Source organism: Glandiceps talaboti, chromosome 17 (assembly GCF_964340395.1).
Source record: "Glandiceps talaboti chromosome 17, keGlaTala1.1, whole genome shotgun sequence".
In the NCBI taxonomy this organism is placed as follows: domain Eukaryota; kingdom Metazoa; phylum Hemichordata; class Enteropneusta; family Spengelidae; genus Glandiceps; species Glandiceps talaboti.
The window spans coordinates 8,383,640-8,401,039 of NC_135565.1; the positions used below are offsets into that span (position 1 = coordinate 8,383,640).

The window sequence follows — 17,400 nt, forward strand, 5'->3', positions numbered from 1 at the left end:
TTTGCGGATGATGTTCACATTATGGTGCCATAGTTTATTGCATTTAGGCAAATGTTGCAAGAATCTGTATTCATTCAATCTTACGGTAACGTGTGTAGTTTTTTGTATTGGTTTCTATGTAATTGGGCCAGTGGACACTAACATGAGATGGGTTGTACATGTACCCTTATCATAAACGAACAATTGACAAATATCTCAAATTAAAATCAATTCTCTATGTTTACATTTTTTAAAGCGATAGCTAGGGAAACAATTCAAATTAACTAAATGGTTTATATTATGAAAATTGAGAAGTCTAATTTGGAAACAAAATATTTACATTTACTTCCATATTATGAAAATTGAGAAGTCTAAATTTGGAAAAAAAATGTTTACATTTTATACTTCCAATACAAAATGAATATCTATTGTTATATTGTATTTGTTGATTGTCAATGTAGCATGTTTGTTATTGGTTTCTATGTAGCTGGGATTGGGCCAGTAGACACTAACATGGGATGGGCTGTACATGTGTCCTTGTCATGAACAATTGACCAATATGCTACATGAAACCTAGGGTAAATAGGAGCTACAAATTGAGGTCACTATGGGTCACTAGTCCATGCCACGTGACATGATCTAAGCCAATTAAGAAAAGGCTGTGTGAAAACTAAGTTTTACAAAGTTATTATAATCATTGTATGACCAGTTTTATTAGATGTACATTCTATTTCATATATCAGACATGTATATATCTTTCGCATATTAAATTGACTTTACTATTTTAACATTCAAGCACACATTATGTTAAATTGTACAGGTGACTGTGTATTTTAAATAAAGAGAAAGTTTTCAGTAATAATTGCGTTGTTATATTAATATAAAAGGTAAAAGGAGAGAAGCTCTGGCAAAATCTGTCTCTGTCTTTCTGTTTCGTTATATCTGTGTCTGTCTGTCTGTCTGTCTGTCTGTCTGTCTGTCTGTCTGTCTGTCTGTCTGTCCCCCGTCTCTCTTCCTCCCTCCCTCCATTCCCCCCTCTCTCTCTCTCTCTCTCTCTCTCTCTCTCTCTCTCTCTCTCTCTCTCTCTCTCTCTCTCTCTCTCTCTCTCTCTCTCTCTCTCTCTCTCTCTCTCTACCAAAATGGTTCGCTGAACTGGCATTTTAAAATAAACAATATAACTAGAATCGTATTTTTGGGAATGCTGATTCCTGTATGGCAAGTGTTATATCCTGACGTTTAATAGTTGTTTGTTTTCAGATACTGGCCCTTGACCATCGATTTTCAAACTTCATATAATTACAAATTTGTAATACACAGAATTCATTGTAGAGGCAGAATTTATTGTAGAGGCAGATGTAATATGTATGTATGTATGTATGTATGTATGTATGTATGTATGTATGTATGTATGTATGTATGTATGTATGTATGTATGTATGTATGTATGTGTGTGTGTGTATGTGTGTGTGTGTGTGTGTGTGTATGTATGTATGTATGTATGTATGTATGTATGTATGTATGTATGTATGTATGTATGTATGTATGTATGTATGTATGTATGATTCAATGTTAACGTTTAGTCTGAAATAAGGCTTCAAGACACTATAGCCGTTAAATGTTTGGTGAAGTCCAACATTCTCTAATATTTTATACCAGATTGTATTATAAGAGTTTGAGACAGACAGATGTTAATTGAAGTCAACATGAATTATGAATTGAATGAATTAAGTTGGCTCGCGGATAATAATAATTTAAACAGAATGAACACTATACACCATATGAACCTGATTCGAAAAACTTTTAACGAAATGGTCGAGGCCACTTTGCACGTTACTACTAGACAAAACTTTAACATTTGGAAAATCAGTCGTGTGATGGCGTCATTACCATTGATTAAGATACTGAACATGTCCCAAAAAACAAACATATCTGATAACATTATGGTCCAAAATATGTGAGGGGAGTGAGGGTCATTTTTATTAGGGAAAGGAAATTGCTGGAGGGCCACTTTTTAAAAGATGGAATCTGGTCACATTTTACATAATACACCTGGCTTCGTCCCCATTCTAGTAATTACTGAAGTCTCCTTAACTTGACTGAAATAAATCGTCATGTTATTTAGTTAGAGGGCGTGTTTCCTAACGAACTCGGACTATGACGACTTTCACCGGGATAAGCACTGTAGATATATCGGTTGACAATGATAATCCAAAGCTTGGGGCTTTGGCTATCATGAAACATGTCAGACCAGACTGGAATACTGATAGTATCCAATTTAAGGTGGGTCAGTGTTGGTGACGTGGCGTAGGTAACCGACTAAGGTGTTAGCACGACAGTATATGTATGTGCGAACCGTTTAATATAATTGTGCCCTATAGTATAGTATTCGGCAGTGTATGAAAGTTTGCTCTACACTACTGTAAAGATTTAGCAGGGGTCACCATGATTACAAATTCAGTGACAGAAACCCATATGCATGTCCATAGCACACTTTCATATACTCCCGAGTACTATTCTATACGGCACAATTAATTTGTTACTTTGAACCGCATATCAGCTGTGACCTGAATCATAGTACGTTGCAAGGATACAAAGTACACGGCGTGACACAAACACATTCGTTACAAACTGTCGTGGATTACGGCTGAAACATCTATCTATCTATCTATCTATCTATCTATCTATCTATCTATCTATCTATCTATCTATCTATCTACCTACCAACCTACCTACCTACCTTCCTACCTACCTACCTACCTACCTACCTACGTCTGTCTGTCTGTCTGTCTGTCTGTCTGTCTGTCTGTCTGTCTGTCTGTCTGTCTGTCTGTCTGTCTGTCTGTCTGTCTGTCTGTCTGTCTGTCTGTCTCTGTCTGTCTGTCTGTCTGTCTGTCTGTCTGTCTGTCTGTCTGTCTATCTGTTTGTCTGTCTGTCTGTCTGTCTAACTGTATGAATATATCTGTTATTATTACATATGTACACCAAACGTAGTTATTCAGGGAAGGACAATGATTTAATTAGGTCACCCAACATCAGCTGGTAACCTTTTGACCCTAGTGTCCTATTATCCGGTTACATTGTAAAACGTTCGTCGATTGTTTCCTAGAGAATAACGTGCATATTTCTGAATTAACTCACCAACTCCTTTGAAAACCGACTGGGAGGCACACTTACTTGTCTAGTGGAAGTAATAATCACTATAAAATAAGATGACATTCAGCTGGCACAAATATATGCAAATGTGTATTAAAGCTGCAGACGCGTCATGCCAGTTTGCGAATCGTGCTTTTCCTGGTCTGATATCAGTTTAAAATGACATACATTAATGAATTTACTTTAAAAAATGTGCTATTGCTGTGTATAATTATCCAGTGGAATCGTTTAGAATACCAGACACCTTCGTCACATTACTAAACACCAAGATCAATAATGTTTCCAAACGGAAAGTGTTGTTTACTTGTTTGCAGTGAAAATACCTAAATATTTGCATAGTTATTGGATAGGTAAGCGACTAATTTGCATAATAATTTGATAGGGAAGCGACTAATTAGCATAGTTATTTGATACCTCAGAACTTGAGATGGTCATGAAAAATTGTGAAATACTTTCTGAACCAACAAACATTGTTCAAAAAGTGTGTAACAACAGGAAAGACGCGTATGTGCATTAAAACAATAAATTTATTTGCTTATCTTCATCAGGGATTGGTTTTGCATTAGGATCTACAGTATGTTATCTCAATTTATCTCATTTGCATAGCCAGCAGTGAAAATACCGGTTTTATTTCTGAGTGTACATGGACATACACAGTGGTATATATGTAATAATAATTTGTAATATGAGAAATGTATGTTATACAATAATACCCAGCAAATTTACATGTACATAATGACGTGTGTTTTATTTATTGTCAAATACATACTGGTACATATATAATGAAATGTGTGTTTATTTGGCATGGTATGAAAATTTGCAAAAGCACTATTAAAAGTAGCAATTACAGAGTGTAGAGGACTCCAAACACGAGATTGTTATGTAAGAAGGGAATTTAATTTAATTCAGTAAAAATGCAGACTGCAGTTGGGTAAAAGCTAAACAATGTGTGATTAAAACCTGATTTTACCAAACAGTACCGCTCACCTGAGCGCATAAGTTGGAATAAATTACCGGATAAAAATCATCTTTTACAATTCACTGAGCTCTTTCAATTCTTTACTCGAATGTTGTACAACTGATTAAGAGATGGAAATTGGTCCCCAATGAGGCTGCTGGCAGTGCTTACGGTTCGATTGAGGCGTTTCCAGTTATCGACTGTGGAATTACCCCCACCAAACGTTGATTGATAATGTCAGGACACTTTGAATCACCGCTCGGTAGAACTTGACTAACAGTCTCTATCTGATGACACTTCTCAATCGCCTTAAGAAAAACTATCTTTACATTTCTTTACAATATAATCGATAATATATGTTTTATATCAGCAAGTCACTGCATTTATTCGTCATATTCATATGTTTGAAATATGTATGTATGCGCATTTGAAGTCATTTTGAGTTAAAAAAAAGGAAACAATGGTCAGTATCACTTGATCACGTATAGACATCACAAGATGGGAAAAGAATTAGGTTTGATAAAAAATGTGTTCGTCTAATAGAACCATATTGTCTTCCTACCAAGGTATTCGTTGAGGGTCTCGCAAACAAGATCTATGGCTGTCACTTACATGATGATGATCGCAATATGGTCTTACTCCGAGTCTATGGAGAAGGGAGTGAATTGACCGTAGACAGAGCCAAGGAGATTGAAACATTTCAAGTTTTATTTAAAGCTAAATGTGGTGCTGAATTATATTGTATCTTTAACAATGGATTATGTTACCAGTTTATGCCGGGAACTATCCTCGATAGAGACTCAGTCAGAGCTGACGTTATATTTCCGTGAGTATATCCAACATATGTTATGCACTTATTGACTGGATATTAGGACGCTAGTAAATGCCTGGTGGTTTGTGGGCTGTTACACAGCAAGGGTGAGGAAGGAGGGGTAATATGACATATATTAGTATCCAAGTAAAGCCAGGCAATAAGTGTTTTATAACACATCACATCACATCACTAGGCAGGTTTATATTCTTTATATAGTCAAAGCAAATCACCGACAGAACTCCCGTGCTATATGAATAGTGCCCGTGGAAAAACAATATGAATAGTGCCCCACTCTATGCAAATTGAGATCTCTATGTGTCACTTGTCCATACCACGTGATACTATCTAAGCCAATCACCAAAGCTGCATTGAACAATGTGTTGTAAAAGTGCTATCTCCATAGCACAGCCCTTTTGTATGGCTGTGAATGCAAGAGGTGTAAGTCATATGCATCTAATTATCCATGGTCTTCACACAGTTATTTTAGACAAAATAGATGAAAATGTGAAAATTAATTCAATATGTATGGTGATTCGAAAATGTATTCTTAAACCACACTTTGCCCTAGCTATTACACTATTGCTCTTTTCGTTTTCAGATTGATAGCACACAAGATCGCAAAGATGCACTCAATTAAACCAATGGATGGCAAACCAATACCAGGACCATGTCTCTTTCCTAATCTCAGGAGATGGCTGGTAAAAGTACCGAAGAAATTGGATGATGCTGAGAAAAATGCCAGGTAATGTCTTGTATGTCAATTTTAAATATCAATTAATTATGATAATGATTTAAGGCTGTACTATATGACAATAGCTCTAGGGGATAATGTGAATGGTTAGAAAGAAGACATTTGCGTGCATGACACGGGATGGGGCAACCTGATAAAATTGCGGGTAATGTTTAAATAGATTGGTCTCGAGAGAGTGACAGGGGGGGGGGGGTGCCAGATATTTATTAGTAATGGAATAGATTGAAAAAAAAATTGTTCGAACATGTAGAGCCAATATGAGAGAAATAGCTAATGCCAAAGATCTTTGTGGTTTTATTGGAAGACAAAGAAGATGAAAATAACAGAAGTTATCTTGGTGGAGTATATCATTGAAAAGAGTGAGAGAGGTATTTTGGTTCAGACCGAAATTGTGGCGGATGAATGAAAATTTGTAATGAATACGAGAACTGGTAGGTAGGTAGAATCTAGATAAGGAGTAGGACTTGATAGGAATAAATAATTATATTTACATGGACCTTTACTTGACTATTAGGCTATACATACTGTTAGGTGTCTACAAACATGGTTAATTCTTGACTTAAACTTGTAGGATATTTATATTAATGACTTGATTTACATATCACCAATCGCATGCACATAATACAGTGCTTTGAAAAAAATGGGGTAATTTGCAATCCGATATATTTGGTATTTCTGACTATTTCACAGGTTTCAGAAAGACATGCCCAATCATGAACAACTAGGCAAGGAAATTGACCAATTAGAAAACGTTCTTAAACCACTGAATTCTCCTGTAGTCTTTTGTCACAATGACTTAGGCCTAGGTAATATCATTTATGATAAAGAAGCAGGTAAGTGAAACGTAAAGACTTTGTATAGTTGACGAACAAGGCAATGTATTATTCTGAAGAATGAAATACTTACCTCTACTGCACTACTACAATTCATTAATCTGTTTATCAATTTTCCCACAATGCAATGCGTCTGTCCCTCTTTCACATATTCAAACGTCACCACCACCATGGTGACACATGCGCAGACTAGACGTGCGTACCGGAGTGGATTTTGCGTTTATCAGTTTATTGTTTGAAATTCATTTCCTGTACACATAATTACTGTTTGCACAACTGGTTGAGTTGCAAAATAGACTTGGTCTATACTGGCTCCCATTGCTCTGATAAGCAGAGACAGTTCTCAGGAACAGTGCGATTATAAACTTCCATGCAACTTTCACATCGTGTATATGACGTCAACATTTATATCGTGGCATCACAGAAAATAATTAGGCGTGAAACAGATAGTATACAGTGTTGGGATTATTATCATCTATTCATTCAAAACATTTCAGTTTTCAGTAATTCACTTATTGCTTGTTTTTCAGAAACTATATCATTCATTGACTATGAATATAGTGCATATAACTACCAGGCCTTCGACATAGGAAAACATTTTACAAAATATACCGGTAAGGTGTTTACTTTTACGAGAAAGAAACGTATCATGCCATTTCACAAATGTGCTATGTTCCTCATGGATCGCGCACGCGCGTCGTGTATGTATGTATGTATGTATGTATGTATGTATGTATGTATGTATGTATGTATGTATGTATGTATGTATGTATGTGTGGGTGTGTGTATGTGTGTGCTTGCGTCGCACGCGCGCGCGTCTGTGGCTGTTTGTGCGTGTCTGGGTGGATGGGGTGTTAGTGGAAGGATGTGTATGCGTGCATGCGTGTTCAGATATGTATGCGGGCGCACGTGTGTGTGTGGATGGATGGATGGATGGATGGATGGATGGATGGAGGAGTGGCTGGATGAATGGATAGATAGATGAGTGGACAGATTAGTGAGAAAATTTGTTTGTGTTTTCTGCATGTATTGTGTGTTAAAGGAAGACTTTATCGACGCTGTATGTAATCTTACTGATATTGTTTTTATATATTTAGGAATGAAAGTATTTGATTTTTCTCTGTACCCTGACAAAGAATACCAAATGAAATGGTTGAAGACGTATTTTACAGCATACTATGCAATGGCAAGAATTGACAAAGAATTAACAAGTACAGATTTGGATAATTACTATGTACAAGTCAACAAGTTTTCATTGGCAAGTTTTAATGTATTATCAACATCTGTTATCTCTCATTGATGAGTTTTGAATACTTTTTGCAATCTTTGCATGGCGAGTTTCAGTCGTTAACGTATGTGCTGACGGCTGGGGAGTCATTTCCTGGTGATTTTAAACCAATGTTTCTTTGGTGACCATGCTTGCTGGGTTTAAACTACTGTCATTATTAATCTCTTTCTCTTGTGAGTTAACATTCATCTCATTAGACTTTGCCTCGTGAGTTTAGATTACTGTATTTGCCAACTTTACCTTGTGATTGTAGACTTCTGCCAACATCAAAACGTATGCCTTGTAAGTTGACAATACTGTCATTATTGCTAACTTTGAATTTTGCGTACATATCACTGTCGAAGTTGCATATTTTGTTATGTGTTTAGACGATTGGCAATGTTTCTAACTTTGCTTGCCACTCTAGCATCGCCGGAATGCTTTGATTGAAAAATGTTCACATATTGCATTGTTTAGAATTGAAATATATTAAGACCATTTGTCTTTATTTCAGGCATCACATTTCGTAACGGGATTATGGGCACTTATTCAAACTGCACATTCCAAACATGATTTTGACTTTCTTACGTAAGTACTAGACATTCACCATAAATAATGCATCTTTGATATGATGTATGTTGATATGATGTATGTATGTATGTAAATATGTATGTATGTATGTATGTATGTATGTATGTATGTATGTATGTATGTATGTATGTATGTATGTAAGTGATTGTACAATTTTGATTTGCACAAACAATTTGCATGTTACCCACTTTGATTTTGTAACAAAAACACCATGTCTTTTGTAACTTTAATTGATGATCCATAATGGTATGCCATCTGCGTTCAAGAATATTTTTACTGCTTAAATTATGTATGTATGTATGTATGTATGTATGCATTTATTTATTTATTTATTTATTTATTTATTTATTTATTATTTATTTATTTATTTATTTATTTATTTATTTATTTATTTATTTATTTATTTATTTATTTATTTATTTCTCACTTTATATTGTGGTATAACACAACTGGCACTAATTTATGTCTTTTTGTCTATATATAGATTTGCCAAAAATATCTTTGATGAATACTTCAGAAGAAAAGAAGAATTTCTGGATCTGTAAATCATGACTGATATTGATGAATTTAAAATAACACGAAATACTGACAAAATCCAAAAACAGGCCATCTGATGACAAAAGGCTTGACAGTGCCTTCAAATAAAGTCCTGCACCTTTTTTGTTAGTTATGACGACTAGCGCCAAATACTGATGAATGAAAAGTTCATGCTAAGGATGTTAAGGCTGTATTCCTGGCCTGGAAACTAACGAGTAATAGGGCTCTGTTTGTCCATACATACATACATACATACATACATACGTACATACGTACATACGTACATACGTACATACATACGTACATACGTACATACGTACATACGTACATACATACATACATACATATACATACATACATACATACATACATACATACATACATACATACATACATACGTACATACATATCTTAATACCAGTCTTAGATTTGTGTCGTATAACCCAAGTTTTCGGCACTTTTGTGCAAGTCATAGAGCAACGTGAGTTCGGGTTTGGTTTTTATAAGCCATTAATAAAATTACTACATAAAAATGCTTACTTTTGCTCTTAATTATTTCTATTTCCTATGTGAGGGGAAATTATTGAATGACTCTAGAGAACCCCAAGTTTATGCAAAAAAGTGTTATTTCGTATATAAGTATATAGCCATATAATTAATTTGTAGAGGATTCCCAAGATAAGATAAGATAATATTTACTTGAGGGCCTGAATGAGAAGAAGGGTTTCATTTACTTTAGTACTGTAACACTTATTTGAGCTACCTTGATTAACTATATTTTGTTATTACTGAGAAAGTTGACACAAACGTTTGGAAATTTCGTCGTGTGGTGGCGTCCTTACCATTGATTATGAGATTAATTTTGTCCCTTGTCTTGTTCAACAGCATTTTGTGCCAAGTTGTTATTTTACAAAAGTATTTCAACAAGGGGAGGTTCATATTTTAGAGAATGAAAAATGCAGGAAGGCTCCTTTTTAGACAATTGAATGGGGTAACATTTTATAAAACAGACCAGGCTTTACTTCCCCCTCCCTTCTTGCAATGACTGAAGTCTCCCTTACCTTGGGTGAAATAAATAGCTGTTCTTGATAGTGAGCTGAATTTTGAGAGCGTGTATTGGTTCCTATCAATCTCGCTTTCAGGGCCACTATGACTTTCACCGGAATAAGCACTGTAGATATATCGGTTGACAACGATAATCCAAAGATTGGGGCCTTGGCTATCATGAAAAATGTCAGACCAGATTGGAAGACTGATAGTATCCAATTTAAGGTGGGTCAGTGTTGGCAATGTGGTGTAGGTAACCGGGTGAGCTGTTAAAACGACTGTATATGTATATGCAGTGTACCGTTTAATATAATTGAGCCTTATAGCATAGTATTCGGCAGTATCTGAAAGTTTGCTTTACACTACTGTAAAGATTTAGCTGGGCTCACCACGATTGGATATTCAGTGAGAGAGACCTATGTGCATAGCACTTACACAAAACTCTAGAGGTAGATTTTTAAACTCTGCACCGCAGAAGAACTGTGACCTAAATCGTCGACAGGAAACAAATCACAAGGCGTGACACAAAGGCATTCGTTACAAACAGTCGTGGCTTACGGCTGACACAATACCTATTTTCGTTAAGACACAAGTTTCATGCCTGTAGGCGATAGAAAACGTCGACCATTTCAATGTATTAAGCGATAAGGAAGTTGTTTTAATGGACACTCCAACAGAGTTTACACCCAACGTTCACAATGTTATCAAACAGTAAGGTCATCTTTGGATTAAAAACTTACATGATTTACAGGCAGACAACAAGTGTGCTAATAATGGCGACATATTAGGTAGACACGTACTGGCAAAGAAAGAATGTTTATTACCGACAGTTAACTCAAACTAGCAACGAGAACATGCATTAGTGTACGTGCCTCACCTCACGACCACAAACACACCATGTATGCATTTTGTCTGCGATTACAAGTCCACCATTTCATGACAATTTCACTGTTTCAAATCAACAAGAAAGATAAAAGTTAAAGTTACACACACACACCCACACCCATACCCCCCCCCCACACAAGTGACAGGTGTAGGATTCAAACCCACGTCTCCTGAATACTAGGAAGAGTGCTCTAGCCAGCTGAGCTAACGCGTCAACTGGTAGATTCGTGGGCCATTCTGGTGTGTACCTTTCTGTTCCTCATTAGGTGAAAATCTCACAGCCAACGAAATCTACCAGTTGACATGTTCGAGCACTTTACATCAGAAGATTTGGAATACCTGCATTTTGCAATATATATATATATATATATATATATATATATATATATATATATATATATATATATATATATATATATATATATATATATATATATATATATATATATATATATATATATATATATATATATATACTGCAATGTGCGATTAGAACCTGATTTGATCGAACGGTACCGCTCACCTGGTCATGAGCACATAAGTTAAAATAAATTACATGCTGGATGGAAATAATCTTTTAGAATTGACTGAGCTCTTTTCTTTACTTGAGCGTTGTACAGTTCATTAAGAGAAGGAAGATGCCACCCAATGATGCTAATGATTCGATTGAGGCGTTTCCTGTCATCGACAGTGGCATTGCCCCCACCAAACGATGATTGACAGTGTCAGGATATTTTTAATCACCGCTCGGTAGAACTTGAACAACAGTCCCTGGCTGATACCAAGCTTCTCAGTCGTCTTATGAACAACGTTTACTGCGCTTTCTTGACATTATAATGCTACATATCAGTAAGTCGCTGTATTCAGACGATGACGTCATATTCATATGTTAGAATTATGTATGCATGCGCATTTGAAGCCATTTTGTGTTAAAAACGCAAAAAAATGGTCAGTATTACTTGATCACGTATAGACCATTCACAAGATGGGAAAAGAATTAAATTTCCTGAAAATGTGTTAATCTAATTGTACCATATTGTCTTCCTACCAAGGTATTCACTGAGGGTCTCTCAAACAAGATGTATGGCTGTCACTTACCTGACGATGAACGCAATATGGTCTTACTCCGAGTCTATGGAGAAGGAAGTGTATTGACCGTAGACAGAGCCAAGGAGATTGAAACATTTCAAGTTTTATCTAAAGCTAAATGTGGTGCTGAATTATATTGTATCTTTAACAATGGATTATGTTATCAATTCATGCCAGGAAATATCCTTGATTCAGACTCAGTCAGAGCTGACTTTATATTTCCGTGAGTATATCCAACATATGTTATGCACTTCTTGCCTGGCTGTGAGGGCGCTTGTAAACGCCCGTTTGTCTGTGAGCTGTTATGTATCAGGAAAGGGTAATATGACATCTATTAGTATCCAAATAAGGCCAGGCAAAGTATTTTATTACACATCACATCACAAGGCATGTATTCCTTCAATAGTCAAAGTAAATCACCGACAGGATTCCCGTGCTACATGAATAGTGCCCTTGGGAAAATAGAATCTGAATAATGCCCAATGTTATGCAAATTGTGGTCGCTATGTGTTACTAGTCCATACCACGTGATACTATCTAAGCCAATCACCAAATCTGATGTGTTACAAAATGTGTTATCCCCATAGCACAGTCCTTTTGTATGGTTGTGAATGTCAGAGGTGTAATTAGTCATATGCATCTAATTATCAATAGTCCTCACAAAGTTATACAACTAATATAGATTAAAAAGTGAATATTAATTTAGTATGTATCATGTTGCAAACGTGTTTTCTTAAACCATAGTTTGCCTCAACTATTTACTCTATAACTTGTTTTGTTTACAGATTGATAGCAGAAAAGATGGCAAAGATGCACCTTATAAAACCAATGGATGGAAAACCAATACCAGAACCAAGTCTCTTTCAAACTCTCAGGGGATGGCTAGAAAAAATACCGAAGAAATTGGATGACGCTGCGAAAAATGCCAGGTAATGTCTTGTATGTCAATTTTGAATATCAATTATTTATGATAAAGATTTATAATGCGCTTATGACATAATAAACTAGGTCTAGGGAATAATGTTACTGGAAAAAAGAAAAATTGAGTACTGGTTTCGGGATGAACTGTAAAGTTGAGGGTAATGTTTAAATAGATCGGCCTCGAGAGAGTGACGGGTGGATGTCAGAAACTCAGAATGGGAGACCTTGAAATAAAGATCGTTCCAAGATGTAGGGCCAATATATGAGAGAGAGAGAGAGAGAGAGAGAGAGAGAGAGAGAGAGAGAGAGAGAGAGAGAGAGAGAGAGAGAGAGAGAGAGAGAGAGAGAGAGAGAGAGAGAGAGAGAGAGAGAGAGAGAGACAGACAGACAGACAGACAGAGAGACAGACAGACAGACAGACAGACAGACAGACAGACAGACAGACAGACAGGCAGACAGACAGACAGACAGGCACAGAGAGAGAGAGAGAGAGAGAGACACACACAGAGAGAGACAGACAGACAGAGAGAGAGAGAGAGAGAGTTACTATAGGGACACATAGAAGATGAAAATAATGGGGGGGGGGGCGAAGTTGAATTGGGGTAAATTGTTGAAGAAAGTCAGTGATGCATAATGATTCAGACCGAAACTGTAGCAGGCGAATGGAACTTTCTAATGAATACGAGAACTAATAAGTTGGCAAATGTAGGTGACAGTAGGAATTGATACTTAAGAATTAATGATTATAATTAATTTCTTAGAATGTGTTTACTGTAAGGTTTCTACAAACATGGCTAAATAGTATGACTTAAACTTGTAGGATATTTATATGTAATGATCTGATTTACATATCACGGATCTCATTTACATAACAGTTGTAAAATGACGTAATCGCAATCCATATGTCGTATTTCTCACTATTTCACAGGTTTCAAAAAAACATGCCCAATCATGAACAACTTGGCAAGGAAATTGACCAATTGGAGAGTGTTCTGAAACCACTGAACTCTCCTGTAGCTTTTTGTCACAATGATTTATCCCTAGGTAATATCATATATGATAAGGAAACAGGTAAGTGATACGGAAAAACACTTTATACTATTGATGAACAAGCCAATTTTGAAGGAAAAAAACTTACATGTACGGCACTACTACAATTAATTTATCTATTTATTAATTTGACCAAAATGCAATGCGTCCGTCCCTTTTCTGTATATTCAAACGTCGCCACATATATAGTGACACATGCGCAGACTAGACGTACTGTAGTGGTTTTTGCATTTATCATTTTACTTTATTTGGAGTTTATTTTCTGTACCTATAATAATATATTGTTTGCACACCTGTATTGAGTTGCAAAATCGATTTGGTCTATGCTGGCTTACATTGTTCTGATAAGTAGAGAACGTGGGCATTTTACCCAGTTCTCACAAAAAATAAACTTCCGTACAATTTTCACACCATGTATGACGTCAACATTTATATCGCGTCCAAACCAATCATACGCAATTTTGGGAATTATTATTATCTGTTCCTTCAAAATATTTCTTTTTTCAATAATTCACTTATTGCTTGTTTTTCAGAAACTATATCATTCATTGACTATGAATATAGTGCATATAACTACCAGGCCTACGACATAGGAAAACATTTTGCAAAATATGCAGGTAAGGTGTTTACTTTTAAGAGAAAGAAACGTATCATGCCATTTCAATGTGTCAAATGTTTTATGTGTCCATGGATCGCGCGCGTGTGTCTATGTTTGTGTGTATACGTGTGTGTCTGCATGCATGCAGCATACATGCATATATCCGTGAATGCATGTATGTATGTATGTATGTATGTATGTATGTATGTATGTATGTATGTATGTATGTAAGTAATAAATTTATATAGCGCCAAATATCCAAAGAAAACAATGTATGTATGTATGTATGTATGTATGTATGTATGTATGTATGTATGTATGTATGTGCGTGCGTGCGTGCATGCATGCATGCATGTATGTGGGTGGGTGGGTGGTTGGGTGGGTGGATGTGTGTGTTCACATACGCTTGTGCGTGTGTGTGTGTGTGTCTTTGTATGGATGGGTGGATGGATGGATGGATAGATGTGTGGATGGATTAGTGAGCAAATGTATGTGTGTGTGTGTTTTCCGTCTGGTTTTTTTTTTTGTGTGTGTGTGTTTGTGTGTGTGTGTGTGTGTGTGTGTTTTAATGGAAGAATATATAGACGATGTATGTAATCTTACTGATATTGTTGTTATGTTTAGGAATTAAATCTTTGGATTATTCTCTGTACCCTGACAAAGAATACCAAATAAAATGGTTGAAGACGTATTTTACAGCATACTATGCAATGGCAGGAATTGACAAAGAATTAACAAGTACAGATTTGGATAATTACTACGTACAAGTCAACAAGTTTTCATTGGCAAGTTTTAATATATTATCAACATTTTGTTATGAGTTTTAAGTTATTAACGTCTGTGCTGACTGCAGCTGGTGAGTTAAGATTTTAGACTCTTTGGTGACCTTGCTTAGTGAGTTTTAACAACTGTCATTATTGATATCTTTGTCTGGTGAGTTAACTGTCATTTATTTAGACTGTGCCTCGTTAGTTTAGATTATTGATGACATTTGCTAACTTTACCTTTATTTGGTTGTAGACTACTACCAACATCAAAATCTTTGCTTAGTGAGCTTTCACACTGTCATTATTGCTAACTTTGTCTTGTGAGTTATGTGTTTAGACTACTGCCAATACTTTTAAGTTTGCTTGCTACACTGGCATAGCCGGAATGCTTTGATTACAAAAATTAAATAATATCTCACATATTGCATTGTTTAGGATTCACATATATTCACACCATTTGTCTTTATCACAGGCTTCACATTTCCTTTCGGGAGTATGGGCACTTATTCAAACCGCATATTCCAAACATGATTTTGACTTTCTTACGTAAGTAGTAGATATTCAACATAAATACTGCATCTTTGACGTAAATGATTGTACTACATTGGTTTGCTTTTAAATATATTATTACTTTGTATGTTATCCACTTTGATTTTGTAACACAAACACAATGTCATTTGCAATGTTAATTGATAAATAATCTTTCTACTTTGCATATTTATATGCCATCTGCCTACTCTTCACTACTTTGGTTTTCTTTCTTCTTTCTTTCTTTCTTTCTTTCTTTCTTTCTTTCTTTCTTTCTTTCTTTCTTTCTTTCTTTCGTTATTAGTTACTTTATGCTTCATGTTAAAATCCCGTGTGCTATAACACAGTTAGCACTATTTTTTGTCTATATATAGATTTGCCAAAAATGCCTTTGATGAATACTTCAGAAGGAAAGAACAATTTCCGGCTCTGTAAATCATGACTGATTCTGTTGAAGTTAAAAGAACACGAAATATCGACAAAATCCAAAGCCAGGTTATCTGATGATCACAAAAGATTGGACAGTGCCTTTAGATAAACTCCTACACTTTTTGTTAATTATTCCGACTAGTGTCAAGAATTGAAATTCAAACTGCATGCTAAGGATGTAACGGCTGTATTGCTGAGAAGGGGATGTAAAGGCGGCATTGCTGAGCTGGAGACTAATGAGTTGTGTGTTCCGTCTGTCCCAATACCTACATACATACATACATACATACATACATACATACATACATACACACACACACACACACACACACACACATACATACATACATACATACATACATACATACATACATATTACATACACACATGCATACATACATACATACATACATACACACATACATACATACATACACACATACATACATACATAAACAAATACTACACACACACATACATACATACATACATCCATCCATCCATCCATCCATACATACATACACACACACACACACACACACACACACACACGCGCGCGCGCACACATACATTTACAGAAAACATCGGATTGTATATATGTTGTATCTTAATACTAGTCTGAGATTTTAGTCACTCCAAACTGTATAAACTCAGCTTGTGCGTGCAAATCAAAGAGAACAATATGGGTTCGGCTCTGGTTCTCGTAAGCCATTAATTAAATATTGAATACATCAAAAATGCATACTCATAACTAAGCGGAATTTTATATGAAGGAAATACATAGTTAGGAATCATGACTATATAATGTTCTTCTATTCCACATTTATGGCTGCTAAGAACTATGATGCAACAGGGTATCGCTGACAGAAGAAGAAAGCTACAAAAAAAATTCATTTTGGTGATTTCTCAGCTGGCAATCGAGTTATGTGAAATCATGAAATGACTTTACAGACTCCCAATTTGAAAAAAATACTGTTATTTCCTTGAGTGGTTTTCCTATTTTAAGCGAAATTGATAGCCACATAATAAATTTGTATAGGATTCTCAAATGGACATAAAACACAATCATCTTTTACTTAATATATTTTGTCCTCCGTTTATTATATTTTGAGCAATTTGGAGTAATGTATGTATAAAACGAAAGTTAACTATTTTTTGTCCGAGAGGGCGTGGGTTTACCGTCACTCATGTGCGGACTGTCAC

At 35.6% G+C, this 17,400-nt stretch overlaps 2 protein-coding genes across 2 annotated transcripts; both read left to right on the forward strand.

The window, feature by feature from the left end:
- Window positions 1–2,133: 2,133 nt before the first annotated feature.
- Window positions 2,134–8,891, forward strand: LOC144448025 (ethanolamine kinase 1-like). Its single transcript, XM_078138173.1, has 8 exons — window positions 2,134–2,259; window positions 4,657–4,916; window positions 5,503–5,646; window positions 6,346–6,488; window positions 7,019–7,102; window positions 7,586–7,746; window positions 8,270–8,343; window positions 8,831–8,891. Exons 1-8 carry the CDS (start codon window positions 2,134–2,136, stop codon window positions 8,889–8,891), a joined length of 1,053 nt encoding a protein of 350 aa, XP_077994299.1.
- Window positions 8,892–10,107: 1,216 nt separating this feature from the next.
- LOC144447931 (ethanolamine kinase 1-like) lies at window positions 10,108–16,203 on the forward strand. Its single transcript, XM_078138032.1, has 8 exons — window positions 10,108–10,155; window positions 11,868–12,127; window positions 12,690–12,833; window positions 13,754–13,896; window positions 14,409–14,492; window positions 15,098–15,258; window positions 15,713–15,786; window positions 16,143–16,203. The coding sequence occupies exons 1-8, from the start codon at window positions 10,108–10,110 to the stop codon at window positions 16,201–16,203; spliced, it is 975 nt and encodes a 324-aa protein (XP_077994158.1).
- Window positions 16,204–17,400: the final 1,197 nt, after the last annotated feature.

Excerpts from the sequence above, each read along its gene's own strand:
- LOC144447931 (XM_078138032.1), top strand. The coding sequence starts at position 10,108 with ATGAAAAATGTCAGACCAGATTGGAAGACTGATAGTATCCAATTTAAG. Across the intron at positions 12,128-12,689 it reads AGAGCTGACTTTATATTTCC|ATTGATAGCAGAAAAGATGG; the intron begins GTGAGTATATCC and ends TTTTGTTTACAG. Across the intron at positions 15,787-16,142 it reads CATGATTTTGACTTTCTTAC|ATTTGCCAAAAATGCCTTTG; the intron begins GTAAGTAGTAGA and ends GTCTATATATAG.
- LOC144448025 (XM_078138173.1), top strand. The coding sequence starts at position 2,134 with ATGACGACTTTCACCGGGATAAGCACTGTAGATATATCGGTTGACAAT. Across the intron at positions 7,747-8,269 it reads AAGTCAACAAGTTTTCATTG|GCATCACATTTCGTAACGGG; the intron begins GCAAGTTTTAAT and ends TCTTTATTTCAG. Across the intron at positions 8,344-8,830 it reads CATGATTTTGACTTTCTTAC|ATTTGCCAAAAATATCTTTG; the intron begins GTAAGTACTAGA and ends GTCTATATATAG.